Source organism: Gigantopelta aegis, chromosome 5 (assembly GCF_016097555.1).
Source record: "Gigantopelta aegis isolate Gae_Host chromosome 5, Gae_host_genome, whole genome shotgun sequence".
Taxonomy (NCBI): domain Eukaryota; kingdom Metazoa; phylum Mollusca; class Gastropoda; order Neomphalida; family Peltospiridae; genus Gigantopelta; species Gigantopelta aegis.
The window spans coordinates 27,958,149-27,974,253 of NC_054703.1; the positions used below are offsets into that span (position 1 = coordinate 27,958,149).

At 40.1% G+C, this 16,105-nt stretch overlaps 1 protein-coding gene across 1 annotated transcript; it reads left to right on the plus strand.

The window, feature by feature from the left end:
* Positions 1 to 6,823: 6,823 nt before the first annotated feature.
* On the plus strand, positions 6,824 to 13,743 carry LOC121373051. The gene is made up of 3 exons (XM_041499493.1): positions 6,824 to 6,855; positions 8,000 to 11,979; positions 13,736 to 13,743. Exons 1-3 carry the CDS (start codon positions 6,824 to 6,826, stop codon positions 13,741 to 13,743), a joined length of 4,020 nt encoding a protein of 1,339 aa, XP_041355427.1.
* Positions 13,744 to 16,105: the final 2,362 nt, after the last annotated feature.

Consider the following 16,105-nt stretch of genomic DNA (forward strand, 5'->3'; position numbering starts at 1 on the left):
TCGGAGTGTTTAGCTGGTATTAAGAATTCAGATACAGGACGTAGTTTGGCCTTAACCTCGGTTACTGGAGAAAAAATGGTTGTCCGGTTACATAACGTTTTCTTGTGTTCGAAGTTTGTGACGGGACCAGTCATTTATGGGTGTTGTAAAGGACTTGCCTGTTGAAAACAAAGGAGTTTTGTTGGGTAATGATTTGACTAGTCAGTGTTGTCAGCCGAAATGTGACCAATTGTTAATTAAAGACAGCACTTTACCAATAGAAGAGAGTGAGGTTGATGAGATTAGTTATCCTGCGTGTGTAATGACTAGGGCTATGGCCAGAAGGGTAACACGAGACCCAGAGGATATTTGTGATTTGTCTGATACGTGTGTGAGCCATGAAATTGGAGTGGATGAGGTTATCAGTAAAATGGTAGATAAGTCTACCAAGGAAATAAAGGTGGTGGAACCTGTTGATCTCCCGCAGAGGGGAAATGAACCAGTTGTGTTTTATGGAGGGGCCTTACCTTGTAATAGACAAGAGTTAATTCTACAGCAGGGGGCTGATCCAAAATTGTTGGCAGCTCGCACTACATTGTTAACTGAGGGTAAGATGGAGAATCAGATGTCAGGTTATGATATGGACAAGGAAGTATTAATGAATAAGAGAGTTAGAGATAGGAAGGCAAGGAAGCAACTGAGCCCTGCTCAGAACAAAATAAAATCAGTGTTTGATAGGAAGGCTATGAGTCGGGAATTTAAACCAGGGGATAAGGTGCTGCTGTACCTTCCCATTAAACGGGATTCATTACAGAACAGGTATTTCAGGCCCTATGTTGTGCACAAACGGGTTAATGAGACGGGTATGTGATAAACACTCCTCATAGGGTTAGGAAAAGTAGGTATTGTCACATCAATTTGCTAAAAGGTTATTTTGACAGACTGCCGATAGTTCTAGAGTTACCGGTCCAAATTGAGAGTCACTCAATTTCCTGTCATGACGTCAAGACTGCAGAGAACAAATCAACCAACAGCCAGATTATAGCAGACTTGAGTCCCCAGCGAGCAAAGTTGACTACGTTGAAACAAGACAATGTTTCCATTTGTCAGGACCTTCCAACGGTTACCAATACCTTAAGCCAGGATGTGCGCTTGGAACCCAACGCTACACCGATTCGACAGCATGCCTATCGGAGAAAACCTGGAAAACGTGCAACACGGAAAAAGAAGGAAAAGAAGTTCCAGTGGTCAGATGAATGCGAGAAGTCATTCAACCGTCTCAAGCAGATGCGCTCCTCGTCTCCCGTGATGGCAGCACCAGACTACCGAATGTATTTCAAGCTAGCTGTAGATGCCAGTGACGTGGGAGCTGGAGCTGTGCTGTTCCAGGAAGAAGAAAATGGACTGGACCATCCTGTAAGTTTCTTCTCCAAAAAGTTTGACAAACACCAGGCGAACTATTCCACTATAGAGAAGGAAGCTTTGGCCATGGTACAAGCTCTGAAGCATTTTCAGATCTACGTGAAATTGGCAGTGCATCAAGTGGTGGTCTTTACTGATCATAATCCGCTCACCTTCATTCACAGAATGAAAGCCACCAACCAGAGAGTTTTGAAATGGAGTCTTCTTCTGCAAGAATTCCCAATTACCATTGAACATATCAAGGGCACATCCAATGTAATCGCTGATGCCCTGTCCCGAAGTTGAACGTTATGATAATGTGTGGACATTCTTGATTTCTGTTTTGTTTTTATATATTTTATTTGTATACCAGGGACTCAGAGACTCAGTGTGATTACTGGCAGTCACCTTATTATTACATGTGTTATAAATGCCCGGATGCGTCGGTTAACGCACCTTTTGTTTAAATGTAGTATATTTCCCTATTCCTAGAGTAGAGGAAATATCCCTTTTGAGGTGGGGGTGTGTGACGGCACAGGCTCTTAATTTTGTTTTTGCCTGTGGCGATATTAATTGTTTTAGAGGGCCGTGTGCAGTTCCAATATGCACTTAAGCCCAGGTGGGCACTTTGTTACATAATACCTCCGCTAGATCGGTACGATCGGGGTATTGCTGGCGGACTAGGCGTCAGCAAGTCTAGACTTCTAACAAAAATATGCCGGCTTGGTCGCTGTGGAAATATCACTTGATAGGGGGAGGACCGCGTTGTACCCCCAGGCGATATTTGGGTTTTATGATAAATAGCTAGGGTTTAAGAGATATCAGGGAGAAACATATAGGAAGGCTTCCAGGGAACGCGTCCGTTTGGACTTGGTAAATATTATTTCTGCTCTGTTGTATAACCTTGATGTGATTGATGTGACTTTAAATATTTTAATACTGTATTATACCAATATTATTTAGACGGTGCTGCCGGTAATCTGACGCAGTAAACTGTAGGCTCACTGTCTAATATATATAAAGTTTAACCAGTCATCCTAGAGGACCTAGGTAAACTGTAAGTTATTGTCTTTATTGTGATAGGTACCAGTATTAAGTCGGTATTACAAGGTTACTGAATGAGTAGTTAAGAGTTAATTAAAAATTAACCAGTAAGGAATAGAGTTGTAATTCCTTTATTAATTAAGTTCCCCTGGAAGCGTTTCTCAATTATCACACGTGTGGGTGTTGTGTCACAGTGACGTGTTTAGCATATTGTGTAAACTAGACACCTAGAGATTAACTAATTAAGTGATCAGTTCTGGGTTGTTATTATTTGTTGTTGTTAATTAACTACTGCGGCAGTACATTTGTCAGCGTAGGTTAATACAGATTCCAAAGTGTATTGTGTTTTTGTTGTGTTTTCTAGTGAACTAAACGTGCTATATTACATATACTTTATATAAGATCTTATCTCTGATCATACCTAGACGAACCAGCGGGTTTTTGAACCGCCCGTTACAGAGAGATCTAATAGATATATACAGTTAAGAGAAATATTTGGATAATCGTGTTTCATTCAGTTACGGGTATTGTAGGATCCCCGTGACACCGAGGGACAAAAACATTTTGTCCCGAGGATTGGAATAGCCTTATCTGTACCTCACAACGGTGATTGATTCTTTTTCTTGCCCATTTAATTACAGTAACAAAACATTAATTTTGTAAGCTACGGTCCGTTTATTGTAGAACCATTCGTATACATTTCACCTGCCAGTTCATTTAATCATACGCGGAAAAATATAGTCCACCTTATGCAACGACATAAATATGTAATGTTCAACTTACCAATAAATATAAAGTTGAAAATATTAATTTGTTTAAATATTTTTAAAACAATGACCCAACGTGAAATGGCAAACAGAATCGTCGTTAAACATGAGTTATGACGTCACGCGTATGTAGAAATCGTCTAGCCCTCGGGTCGGACATATTTATCTAGCCCTAGGGTCAGACAGAATTATCTAGCCGTAGGGTCAGACAGATTTTTCTAGCACCGTGCAAAAGCTGGATAACCCTGTCCAGTGGGCAAGAATACCCTGTCTGTGGGATGGTGCATATAAAAGATCTCTTGCTGCTAATCGGAAAGAGTCGCTCATAAAGTGGCGACAGCGGGTTTCCTCCTTGAATATCTGTGTGGTCCATAACCATATGTCTGACGCCATATAACCGTAAATAAAATGTGTTGAGTGCGTCGTTAAATAAAACATTTCCTTCCTTCAAGAAGAGACCGGCCTCGGTGGCGTCGTGGTTAGGCCATCGGTCAACAGGCTGGTAGGTGCTGGGTTCGTATCCCAGTTGAGGCATGGGGTTTTTAATCCAGATACCGACTCCAAACCCTGAGTGAGTGCTCCGCAAGGCTCAATGGGTAGATGTAAACCACTTGCACCAACCAGTGATCCATAACTGGTTCAACAAAGGCCATGGTTTGTGCTATCCTGCCTGTGGGAAGCGCAAATAAAAGATCCCTTGCTGCTAATCGGAAAGAGTAGCCCATGAAGTGGCGACAGCGGGTTTCCTCTCAAAATCTGTGTGGTCCGTAACTATATGTCTGACGTCATATAACCGTAAATAAAATGTATTGAGTACGTCGTTAAATAAAACACTTCCTTCCTTCCTTCAAGAAGAAACCCGGTCCAGAAGGTCACAGTGTTCCGCACACGTAGTTTGTGTATGGCCCCAACTCCCTTTTTGTAGTTTAAAATCCGCCGAAGTGCCATTGGCAAATATTCCTCTTTCCCCCGACTAGCTCTCGAATGGCAGAGTACTCAGGCTAGCTATACAGTTATCGCTGAAGGCAGAGAGCGATCATAACCGTCCAAATGTCCGTCTAGCTCTCGAACGGCAGAGTACTCGGGCTAGCTATACAGTTATCGCTGAAGGCAGAGAGCCATCATAACAGTCCAAATGTCCGTCTAGCTCTCGAACGGCAGGGTACTCGGGCTAGCTATACAGTTATCTCTGAAGGCAGAGAGCCATCATAACCGTCCAAATGTCCGTCTAGCTCTCGAACGGCAGGGTACTCGGGCTAGCTATACAGTTATCTCTGAAGGCAGAGAGCCATCATAACCGTCCAAATGTCCGTCTAGCTCTCGAACGGCAGAGTACTCGGGCTAGCTATACAGTTATCGCTGAAGGCAGAGAGCCATCATAACCGTCCACATGTCCGTCTAGTTCTCGAACGGCAGAGTACTCGGGCTAGCTATACAGTTATCTCTGAAGGCAGAGAGCCATCATAACCGTCCAAATGTCCGTCTAGCTCTCGAACGGCAGAGTACTCGGGCTAGCTATACAGTTATCGCTGAAGGCAGAGAGCCATCATAACCGTCCACATGTCCGTCTAGTTCTCGAACGGCAGAGTACTCGGGCTAGCTATACAGTTATCTCTGAAGGCAGAGAGCCATCATAACCGTCCAAATGTCCGTCTAGCTCTCGAACGGCAGAGTACTCGGGCTAGCTATACAGTTATCTCTGAAGGCAGAGAGCCATCATAACCGTCCACATGTCCGTCTAGCTCTCGAACGGCAGAGTACTCGGGCTAGCTATACAGTTATCGCTGAAGGCAGAGAGCCATCATAACCGTCCACATGTCCGTCTAGTTCTCGAACGGCAGAGTACTCGGGCTAGCTATACAGTTATCTCTGAAGGCAGAGAGCCATCATAACCGTCCAAATGTCCGTCTAGCTCTCGAACGGCAGAGTACTCGGGCTAGCTATACAGTTATCTCTGAAGGCAGAGAGCCATCATAACTGTCCACATGTCCGTCTAGCTCTCGAACGGCAGAGTATTCAGGCTAGCTATACAGTTATCTCTGAAGGCAGAGAGCCGTCATAACCGTCCAAATGTCCGTCTAGCTCTCGAACGGCAGAGTATTCAGGCTAGCTATACAGTTATCTCTGAAGGCAGAGAGCCGTCATAACCGTCCAAATGTCCGTCTAGCTCTCGAACGGCAGAGTATTCAGGCTAGCTATACAGTTATCGCTGAAGGCAGAGAGCCATCATAACCGTCCAAATGTCCGTCTAGCTCTCGAATGGCAGAGTACTCGGGCTAGCTATACAGTTATCTCTGAAGGCAGAGAGCCGTCATAACCGTCCAAATGTCCGTCTAGCTCTCGAATGGCAGAGTACTCGGGCTAGCTATACAGTTATCTCTGAAGGCAGAGAGCCGTCATAACCGTCCAAATGTCCGTCTAGCTCTCGAACGGCAGAGTATTCGGGCTAGCTATACAGTTATCTCTGAAGGCAGAGAGCCGTCATAACCGTCCAAATGTCCGTCTAGCTCTCGAACGGCAGAGTACTCGGGCTAGCTATACAGTTATCTCTGAAGGCAGAGAGCCGTCATAACCGTCCAAATGTCCGTCTAGCTCTCGAACGGCAGAGTATTCAGGCTAGCTATACAGTTATCTCTGAAGGCAGAGAGCCGTCATAACCGTCCAAATGTCCGTCTAGCTCTCGAACGGCAGAGTATTCAGGCTAGCTATACAGTTATCTCTGAAGGCAGAGAGCCGTCATAACCGTCCAAATGTCCGTCTAGCTCTCGAACGGCAGAGTACTCGGGCTAGCTCTACAGATAAACAGTTTATTCAGTAAAGGCCTCTAGCCCAAAATACAATCACTTTACACAATTTAAGAGCATGCGTTACATCATTTAGTCACATAACGGTTTGCCATTTAGTTTTATATTATAGTAATAGTAAGGCAGTGCATTTATAAATATTCAGTGTAAAAAAAGTTCACCATTCATTCTCAATCTAAATACATAGTATAAGAATTTTGATAAATTTAGTAAACAAAAATAGTTTTGAGATAACATCAGATTAATGAAGTTAATTGTTAATGGTTGTCACAAGTCAAGGGTAATCAGAGCAGAATGTGATTTGAAAGTAATTATTTGTAGATTTACTATACTATGTTTATTAGTACACATGTGGTATTTTTAGTTGTACATATGAAGTTTATAGTATAATACTTATTATCAATTATACGGTAATACAGGTTGTACAGTTGAGAGAAATGGAATAGATTAGTCATAGCTTGGATCGTGAAACTAAAGGTTTCTTGGTATGGGATTAATTAGGCAAGGTAGGAATTTGTATTGTTATAGCTTGTAGCAGGAGTGAGTGGATGGTAACCGAAAAGCTGACTGTGTGAATAAAAGAGATGACTTAGTTATTGTTTGGGGCAGTGTGATTTATTTTTGAGAGAGAATAGTGAACAAGAGTTGTGCAAGTTGGACAGAAGTTTGTGAAAGACTTTGGTGTTTATAGTTCGGGTTAATGCTTAACCCACTGTAAGAGGTATCTGTTCTAGATGTTGCAGAAGTAGTGTCTACTGAGAGATGTAGAGATGGCTTGCTTGTGTGGAGATGTATCCAGAGTTATAGAGATGGCTTGCCTGGATGAAGATGTGGCTGAGAGTTGAGCTTGTGGAGGTGTGGTGATTCGTGGAGGAGTGGTACACGAGAGAGTGCAGTGTGGTGGTAATGTGGAAATAAAGTTCCATGTGTGGGCTATTTATTAGCCATGTTCGGGTAACATAGAAAACAACAGATTGTTGTTTTGTAATATTATTATTATACTGTGCAAGTATAATAATGGAGGTGTGGTGAATTCGGAAGGTGAAGAGAAGGATGAGTTGTGCAATTAGTTCATAATTGTATTAGTTAACAACGTGCTCATGTATGTGTTGAAACATTAGCAGTGATAGTTGATAATGGAAGAAAGTGGTATGTAAAATACTGCTTAATTAGTTAAAATAAATAAGTGACTTTGGGTGTTATAAAAGAACTGTTTAATGAAGATATATGAAGTCATAAGTGGACACTGATATCTTATTTTAAATACGTAATATTTTAAATATTACGTGGTGCTATATGTGTGATGTAATATATACTTAATACATTGAGTAGTATTTGTGTGTAATTAATATTGAGTAGTGTGGTGATCATCTGTATTAAGATGGTGACTGGTGAAATTTGTTAAATGTGTGATGGAGAGAAAGGTTTGGGTGTGAGGAGTTGTGTTAGTGTGCATTGATGTATGATGAATAGGCCTATGGTTTGAGTAATGATTGAAATGTGTGAGTGTATATGATTATTATTTGTTGATGTAAATAAATGTAGCAAACTTATATTGGTTTTATGTGTTGTTTCTTTTAGTTATCTAATCACTTGTGACAAATTTGGTGGAGATGCAGGGCAAATGAAAGTTCGACAAGTTTGTTGTCATTTTTACGTCACATGATTAGTGCTAAAGGAAGCAAAATTATGTGTTAAAATTTTGTGTATGTACATGCATTTAGTTTAAAGTAGTTATTACAGGTATAAGGGTTGGATAATGCAACTTGAAAGATTAGTACACTGTTATCTACACCATGGGTGTTTTGGTGTAAGGGATGTTAAGAAAACTAAGGTAAGTATATGGTAAGTATAAATTAATAATTGTGAACAGTGATGACATAGTGTTATGTGAGAATAGGTACGTATATAAGTGTTTTAATAATTTGTTCTTTGCATGTTAGTATAGGTAATGAAGGTAAGTATTGTTATATTTCTATTGTGGTTTCTTATTCTTGTATTCAGTATGGAGTTTGAGAAATTTATAGAGATAGGAAAGACTTTAGGACTGGAGAAAGCAGATCTGCAGAAATTTGTTAAGGAGCAGATGGATGAATGGAGAGAACAGGTGAAACTTGATAGAGAAGAGCGAGCTAGAGAAAGAGACGCTGCTAAGGAGTTGGCTGAGGCAAATGCTAGGGAAAAGGAACTTGAGAGACTGGATAAGGAACGTGAAAGAGCATTTCAACTGGAGATGGAGCATGAGAAAAGTAAGAGAGGTAGTGGTAATCTTACGTCAAATGATGATTCAGGTATTCATGGAGTCAAAATTAGAATGCATGTATTTCAGGATGGGAAAGACGACATGGATGCATACTTGACAAGCTTTGAGAGGATGTCTGTAGCACAGAAGTCGCCTAAGAAGGACTGGGCAATTCATTTAGGAACTTTATTGACGGGCAAAGCTAGGAATGTCTATGTAAGGCTAAGTAGTGAGGATGCAATGGATTATTGTAAATTAAAGAATGCTTTGTTGCACAGGTATGACTTGACTCAAGAGGGATTTAGGCAAAAGTTTAGGTCAGCGAAAATAGAAGTAGGAGAAACATACACACAATTTTTGAGTAGAATAACAGGATATGTTGATAGATGGATTGACTTGAGTGGGATTAATCAGGATTACAATGGACTGTTAGATTTGTTATTGCGAGAACAGCTCTTAAATGTTGCAAGTAATGAATTAACATTATATTTAAAAGAGAGAACACCGGAAAGTGCAGATAAGATGGCGAAATTAGCAGAGACATTTGTAGAGGCCAGAAGAGGAGCATTTCACAGCCGGAAGCAAGAAGAAAAAGAGAATTCAGGAGGATTACACAACGGGGAAGGAGGATACCCAGGATTTGGAAGAGGAGTGGGTAAGAGTGATCATTCACAAAGAAGTAATGAATTCCATCGATCATGGGCACCCAAATGTTTTGTTTGCGTTAGAAAGGGTCATCTGGCTAGAGAATGTCCAAACAGGAGAAATTCGAAAGGAAAGATGCACGAAAAAGAAATTATTGCATGCATGGTTCCTATGAAAAAAGATAGACTAGAGAACAGAGATGATAGCAATATGAATGTGTTTGTAGGAACGAGTTTAGGAAGGGATACAACCATAATTAGAGACACAGGATGTTCTACTGTAGTGATCAGGAAGTCTTTAGTGCCTGAATGTGACATGACAGGAGAGGTAGGAAGTTATGTGACGTTAGATGGCGAAGTGAAAGAGGCACCATGGTGTGAGACATATATTAAAACACCATATTTTGTAGGGAAAGTCAAAGCTATGATGTTAGAGAATCCTATTTATGATATTGTGATTGGAAATGTGATAGGAGCCAAAGATGCCACGACGAAAGATGTAGCACAGACGATAGGAATTATGGAGACACGAGCCCAAGTGAAGAAGAGGGATCTGAAGATGCAGCCATTGATTACACCAACCATACATATTGATGGTGTGGACTCAGAACGAATCCGAATTGAACAGCAGAAAGATGAAGGTTTAGAAAAGTTATTTAAATTAGCAGAAGCAGGAGAAGAAACTTTAAAAGGAAACAATTTTTCAAAATTTGTTATTGAGAATGAGTTGCTTAAAAGAAAGTCACAATCACCTAATGTTGAACATGGAAAGTTATTTGATCAGCTAGTAGTACCAACAAAGTTCAGAGTTAAAGTAATGAGAGTTGCACATGAAACAGTTTTGGCAGGACACATGGCAACACAGAAAACGATAAACAGAGTACAACGTCATTTTTATTGGCCTGGTTTACAAGGGGATATTCGCAGATTTTGTCAATCATGTGATGTATGCCAGAGAACAATTCCGAAAGGTAGAGTAGGGAAAGCTTTGTTAGGAAAGATGCCAGTAATTGATGTGCCATTTGAACGGATAGCAGTTGATTTAGTTGGACCCATGGATCCAATGACTGATAAAAAGAATAGATATATTTTGGTTATTGTGGATTTTGCAACTAGGTACCCAGAGGCAGTGGCTTTGAAGAATATTAACACTAGGACTGTAGCAGAAGCATTACTGGGAGTATTTGGAAGAGTTGGAATACCGAAACAGATTCTCACAGACCGAGGAACTCAGTTTACTTCAGAAATGATGAAGGAGGTATGTAGATTGTTGTCGTTGAAGCAGTTAACCACTACACCTTACCATCCCACGTGTAACGGCCTTGTTGAGAGATTCAATGGGACATTAAAATCTATGCTCAAAAAGATGTGTATTGAAAGACCAAAGGATTGGGACCGCTATATAGCACCATTATTATTTGCTTATAGGGAAGTACCACAAGATAGTTTAGGGTTTTCTCCCTTTGAATTGTTATATGGTAGAACAGTTCGAGGACCTATGCAGATTCTGAAGGAATTGTGGACAGATGAGACTATAGATTCAGAAGTGAAAACGACATATCAATATGTTATTGATCTTAAAGAGAGATTAGAAGAAACTTGTATGCTGGCACACAATGAGTTGGAGAAATCATCAACTAGATACAGAGGCTACTTCATCGCCAGGGCAAAGGACCGACAGTTGAAAGTAGGTGATCAGGTATTGTTGCTTTTACCCAAATACAAGAACAAGTTAGAAATGATGTGCCAGGGACCAAATCGGATAGTAGAGAAACTGGGTAGTTTAGATTACAGAATTAAGATGGATAATGGGAGAGTGAAAACCTTTCATGTAAACATGCTAAAGAAATATGTGGATAGAGAGAAAGAAGACGAAAGAGAAAAGGTAGAAACAGTTTGTGTAGCAGTAGTAGAGGAAGAACTGATTGAAGAGAAATGTGTAGAAAAGCTGGAAGAAAAGGTGAATATTGTGTTACCATCGCTAGTTAAGACAGAGACATGGGAAAGATGTGACCTTTCAAGAGATTTAGATGTAAAACAAACCCAGGATATGAAAAGTGTGTTACGAAAATATGATGATGTGTTATCAGATAAACCAGGACGAACAGATTTGGAAACATTCAAACTTGAGTTAACGTCTGAAGAACCTGTAAGACTAAAACCATATCCAATACCGTTTAGCTTGACAAATGTAGTGAAAGAAGAAGTTGATCAAATGTTAGAAATGGATGTGATTGAGAAAACAAATTCGGCATATGCTAGTCCTATAGTGCTGGTTAGAAAGAAAGAAGGGACATACAGGTTTTGTACTGATTATAGGAGATTGAATCAAATTGTTGTATATGATGCAGAGCCAATTCCAAATATTGATGAATTACTTAGTAAAATGTCAGGAGCGAAATTCTTCACGAAAATTGATCTTTGTAAGGAGTACTGGCAGATTCCAGTTGATGAAAGTTCAAGAGATGCAACAGCATTTATTACTCCAAATGGTCTGTACAGATGGAAGGTGATGCCATTCGGGATTGTTAGTGCTCCAGCGGTATTCTCAAGGATGATGAGGACATTACTGAAAGATTTGGGTAATGTAAGAAATTACATTGATGACATTTTAATTTATACTGAAACATGGGAAGAACATCTAAAGCTGGTTGAGACAGTGTTGGACAGATTGAGAAATGGAAAGTTAACTGCAAAACCAAGTAAATGTTATATAGGATTCAAGACTTTAAAGTTTTTAGGCCATATGGTGGGAAATGGTGAGATTGGACCAGAAGACAAAAAGTTGAAGAAAATCATGGCAGTATCGAAACCACAGAACAAAAAAGAGTTGAGATCATTTCTGGGACTTATAGGTTACTATAGAAAGTTTATTGACACTTTTTCAGAAATTGCTGCTCCACTAACAGATATGACCAAGAACAGTCAGAGCAAAGTGTTGCAATGGACAGAGACTACGACAGCAGCGTTTGAGAAGTTAAAAGAAAAGATGTCTAGTGCACCAGTTTTAAAACTGCCTAAACTAGGAGAACGATTCACTATTAGAACAGATGCATCAGGTAACGGATTAGGTGCAGTATTAATGCAAGAGAGCGAAGGTGAGTTATTTCCTGTGTTATATGTTAGTCGGAAGTTAAAGGAGAGAGAGACCAGATATGCAACAATAGAGAAAGAATGTTTGGCTATTGTGTGGGCCATAGGTAAGTTTACACAGTATGTGTACGGGACAGACTTTATATTAGAAACTGACCACCAGTCGTTGGTATGGTTACACCAGACGAGATTTGACAATGCTAGAGTGATGAGATGGGCACTGGCATTACAACCATACAGGTTTGTATGTAAGAGTATCCATGGTACGGATAACTGGTGTGCAGATCTTTTAAGCAGATGTGGAGACAGTACAGATGAGTAGTAGACTCATTGCAGTATAGTTGTTAGGATGTTACAGATTAACTTTGACGTACTGTGACTTGTGATTATTATTCTTGTGATTTTAATTTGTTTTGGAAAATTAAAATTTTAAGTGGGGGGATATGTCACAAGTCAAGGGTAATCAGAGCAGAATGTGATTTGAAAGTAATTATTTGTAGATTTACTATACTATGTTTATTAGTACACATGTGGTATTTTTAGTTGTACATATGAAGTTTATAGTATAATACTTATTATCAATTATACGGTAATACAGGTTGTACAGTTGAGAGAAATGGAATAGATTAGTCATAGCTTGGATCGTGAAACTAAAGGTTTCTTGGTATGGGATTAATTAGGCAAGGTAGGAATTTGTATTGTTATAGCTTGTAGCAGGAGTGAGTGGATGGTAACCGAAAAGCTGACTGTGTGAATAAAAGAGATGACTTAGTTATTGTTTGGGGCAGTGTGATTTATTTTTGAGAGAGAATAGTGAACAAGAGTTGTGCAAGTTGGACAGAAGTTTGTGAAAGACTTTGGTGTTTATAGTTCGGGTTAATGCTTAACCCACTGTAAGAGGTATCTGTTCTAGATGTTACAGAAGTAGTGTCTACTGAGAGATGTAGAGATGGCTTGCTTGTGTGGAGATGTATCCAGAGTTATAGAGATGGCTTGCCTGGATGAAGATGTGGCTGAGAGTTGAGCTTGTGGAGGTGTGGTGATTCGTGGAGGAGTGGTACACGAGAGAGTGCAGTGTGGTGGTAATGTGGAAATAAAGTTCCATGTGTGGGCTATTTATTAGCCATGTTCGGGTAATATAGAAAACAACAGATTGTTGTTTTGTAATATTATTATTATACTGTGCAAGTATAATAATGGAGGTGTGGTGAATTCGGAAGGTGAAGAGAAGGATGAGTTGTGCAATTAGTTCATAATTGTATTAGTTAACAACGTGCTCATGTATGTGTTGAAACATTAGCAGTGATAGTTGATAATGGAAGAAAGTGGTATGTAAAATATTGCTTAATTAGTTAAAATAAATAAGTGACTTTGGGTGTTATAAAAGAACTGTTTTAATGAAGATATATGAAGTCATAAGTGGACACTGATATCTTATTTTAAATACGTAATATTTTAAATATTACGTGGTGCTATATGTGTGATGTAATATATACTTAATACATTGAGTAGTATTTGTGTGTAATTAATATTGAGTAGTGTGGTGATCATCTGTACTAAGATGGTGATTGGTGAAATTTGTTAAATGTGTGATGGAGAGAAAGGTTTGGGTGTGAGGAGTTGTGTTAGTGTGCATTGATGTATGATGAATAGGCCTATGGTTTGAGTAATGATTGAAATGTGTGAGTGTATATGATTATTATTTGCTGATGTAAATAAATGTAGCAAACTTATATTGGTTTTATGTGTTGTTTCTTTTAGTTATCTAATCACTTGTGACAATGGTAGACCAGCATTTACTTTCACAAAGGGTAAAATGTACATATTTCTCAAATAACTATATTTTCTGCATACAAATAATAAATGGAGCTGATAAAAAAAAAATATATTATTAAATCTACCTGTATCTACACATAAACCAAAACTATTACATCTAAATTTAATCTCATTTAACAGGGGAGAGTGGGTATGGTTGGGACAGTTTTCATTGAAACCATCCTAGAACTTTGGCAGTTGAATACGTGGAGTTCAAAATTTTATTTTGGTAAAGGTTAACGCACAGGCCATATACACATCATTTTGTCAGCCGACTCCTGTCTTTAATGTTGATCAGGATATTGTTTGATTTTGTAGGGATACCAGAGGCGGATCTAGAGCCCCCCCCCCCCCCCCCCCCCCCCCCCCCCCCGCCCCCCGTACATTTTGCAGTTATAATTTTATTATATATTAATTTTCTTCTCTTTTTTTACGATCCCCTCCAAACCTCCCCCAAAGTTCTATTAGTATTCCGCCTCATGTCATTGGGGCCCCCTTAAATGAATTTTCCAGATTCGCCACTGGATATATCGGACAAGTTGTGCGGTACATCAAAATAGAATGCAATTTTACTTCCAATGAACACCCCTGCGCGTGCTGTAACCTCACCGTCGTGCTTGGGTGTAACATTCTCTTGCAAAGAGAAGGCCAATATAGCACAGAATTGAAATTTTGAGTAAAAGTCAGTATCTATCTGTGATATTTGTATTTTTGCAGTTGAGTTCTTTACACTGTTTTTATTTAAATCTTGAATTCTTATATTGATGTTGATCATCACTTTATTTGTTTTCGTTACCATAGTTTGACACCCAATAGCCGATGTATTTTTCGTGCTGGGGTGTCGTTAAACATTCATTCATTCATTCCAGTGAACAATTTAATGAAAAACAATAAAAAAGATAAATATTACAGGGATGATTTCCAAGTGTTCAGTTAACAGAATTTCAAGGGGGGCAATTGCCCCCCACCCCGAAAAACTTCTCTTCTTAACTGTTTACGGAGTTTTCGACTATTAACTACTCAGTTGCCCCCCACCCCCCCCCCCCACCCCCCCCCCCCACCGCCCCCCCCCCCCCCCCCCCCCACCCACCCCCCCCCCCCCCCCCCCCCCCCCCCCCCCCCCCCCCCTCCCAAACAAAAAATCCTAGCTACGGCCATGACTAGGCCGTAGACAAAATTTTATATGATGTTTGAATATTCCTGAAATACTTAGCTAATAAACAGTTACAGTCATGGAATAAAAAATTAAATCAAAAGTGTGAAAAATAAACAAAATGCATAATCACCTAAACAAATGCAACAATTCACTTTATTTGCAATATGGCCTAAAACGGATATTTGCTAGATATGTTTTTGGCCAATCAGGTCCCTTGTAACATGCGTCATTTAGGTGATAGAGGGACTGTCCCGCTGTCAGAACAATCTCCACTCGGCGCTTTCCACTACATTTATGGGTTGGGATCTAGCTTAGACGATATAGTGCTCATCTGAGGTGTAGGGGCTGCAAACTGGCGGAGAGAGCCTAGGGTAAAGGCCCCCACCCCCCCTCACTTGTCCCCGTGTTTGTGCCCAGAAAGTCGAAAACACTTGGACCCTTCAGGCCGTCAAATTTCCACCCATGGGCCATCTGGGTATTTTCCGCTATTAAGAGCTGTTTTTGTTATTACTTACATTTCATTGTTTAGATTATCCACTTCTAATAAAACATTCCTTTTTTTTCTCATGGTTTGAAAATAGGGTCTGCAATATTAATGCTAGGTTCAGACTACCAACTGCCAGCACAAAGTTGGCCAACTTTCTGCTGTCACAACTTCTATGACTGTCCAGCTGCTATAGTCTGAGCGCAATTACAACTCGATTCTCGACGTATAACAGTTGTTAATCTGAGCTCACCCGGCGCAGACTGGGAGTTGGGGAAATTACGACGCAACCTTCGAGTTTACCAACTTTCTGCTGGCAGTTGGTAGTCTAGCTGCTTGTCTGATGCTTAGCCTTGTCAGAGACTGGACGTGGGATGGACGTGCCTGAACCTCTTTTGGATATAGGCACCAGAGATTCTGCCAGAGGGTAAAACGGGTATGGGGCCATACCCAAATTTGTTTTGTTTTTAAGTTAACTTTTTGACCAAATTAATTACTCTTATCATTACTGTATGATTTTCTTAACTCTAACCCTAAACGTAACCCATTTTCATTCTGCGGGATGCCCCCACCCCCCTGACTGTGGTTGTATGGAATTCCATAGCGTTATACCCAAATTTCTTTCTGGAAGAAACACTGGGCACGTAAATACAGTAACAGTAGTCTGTGCCTAGCA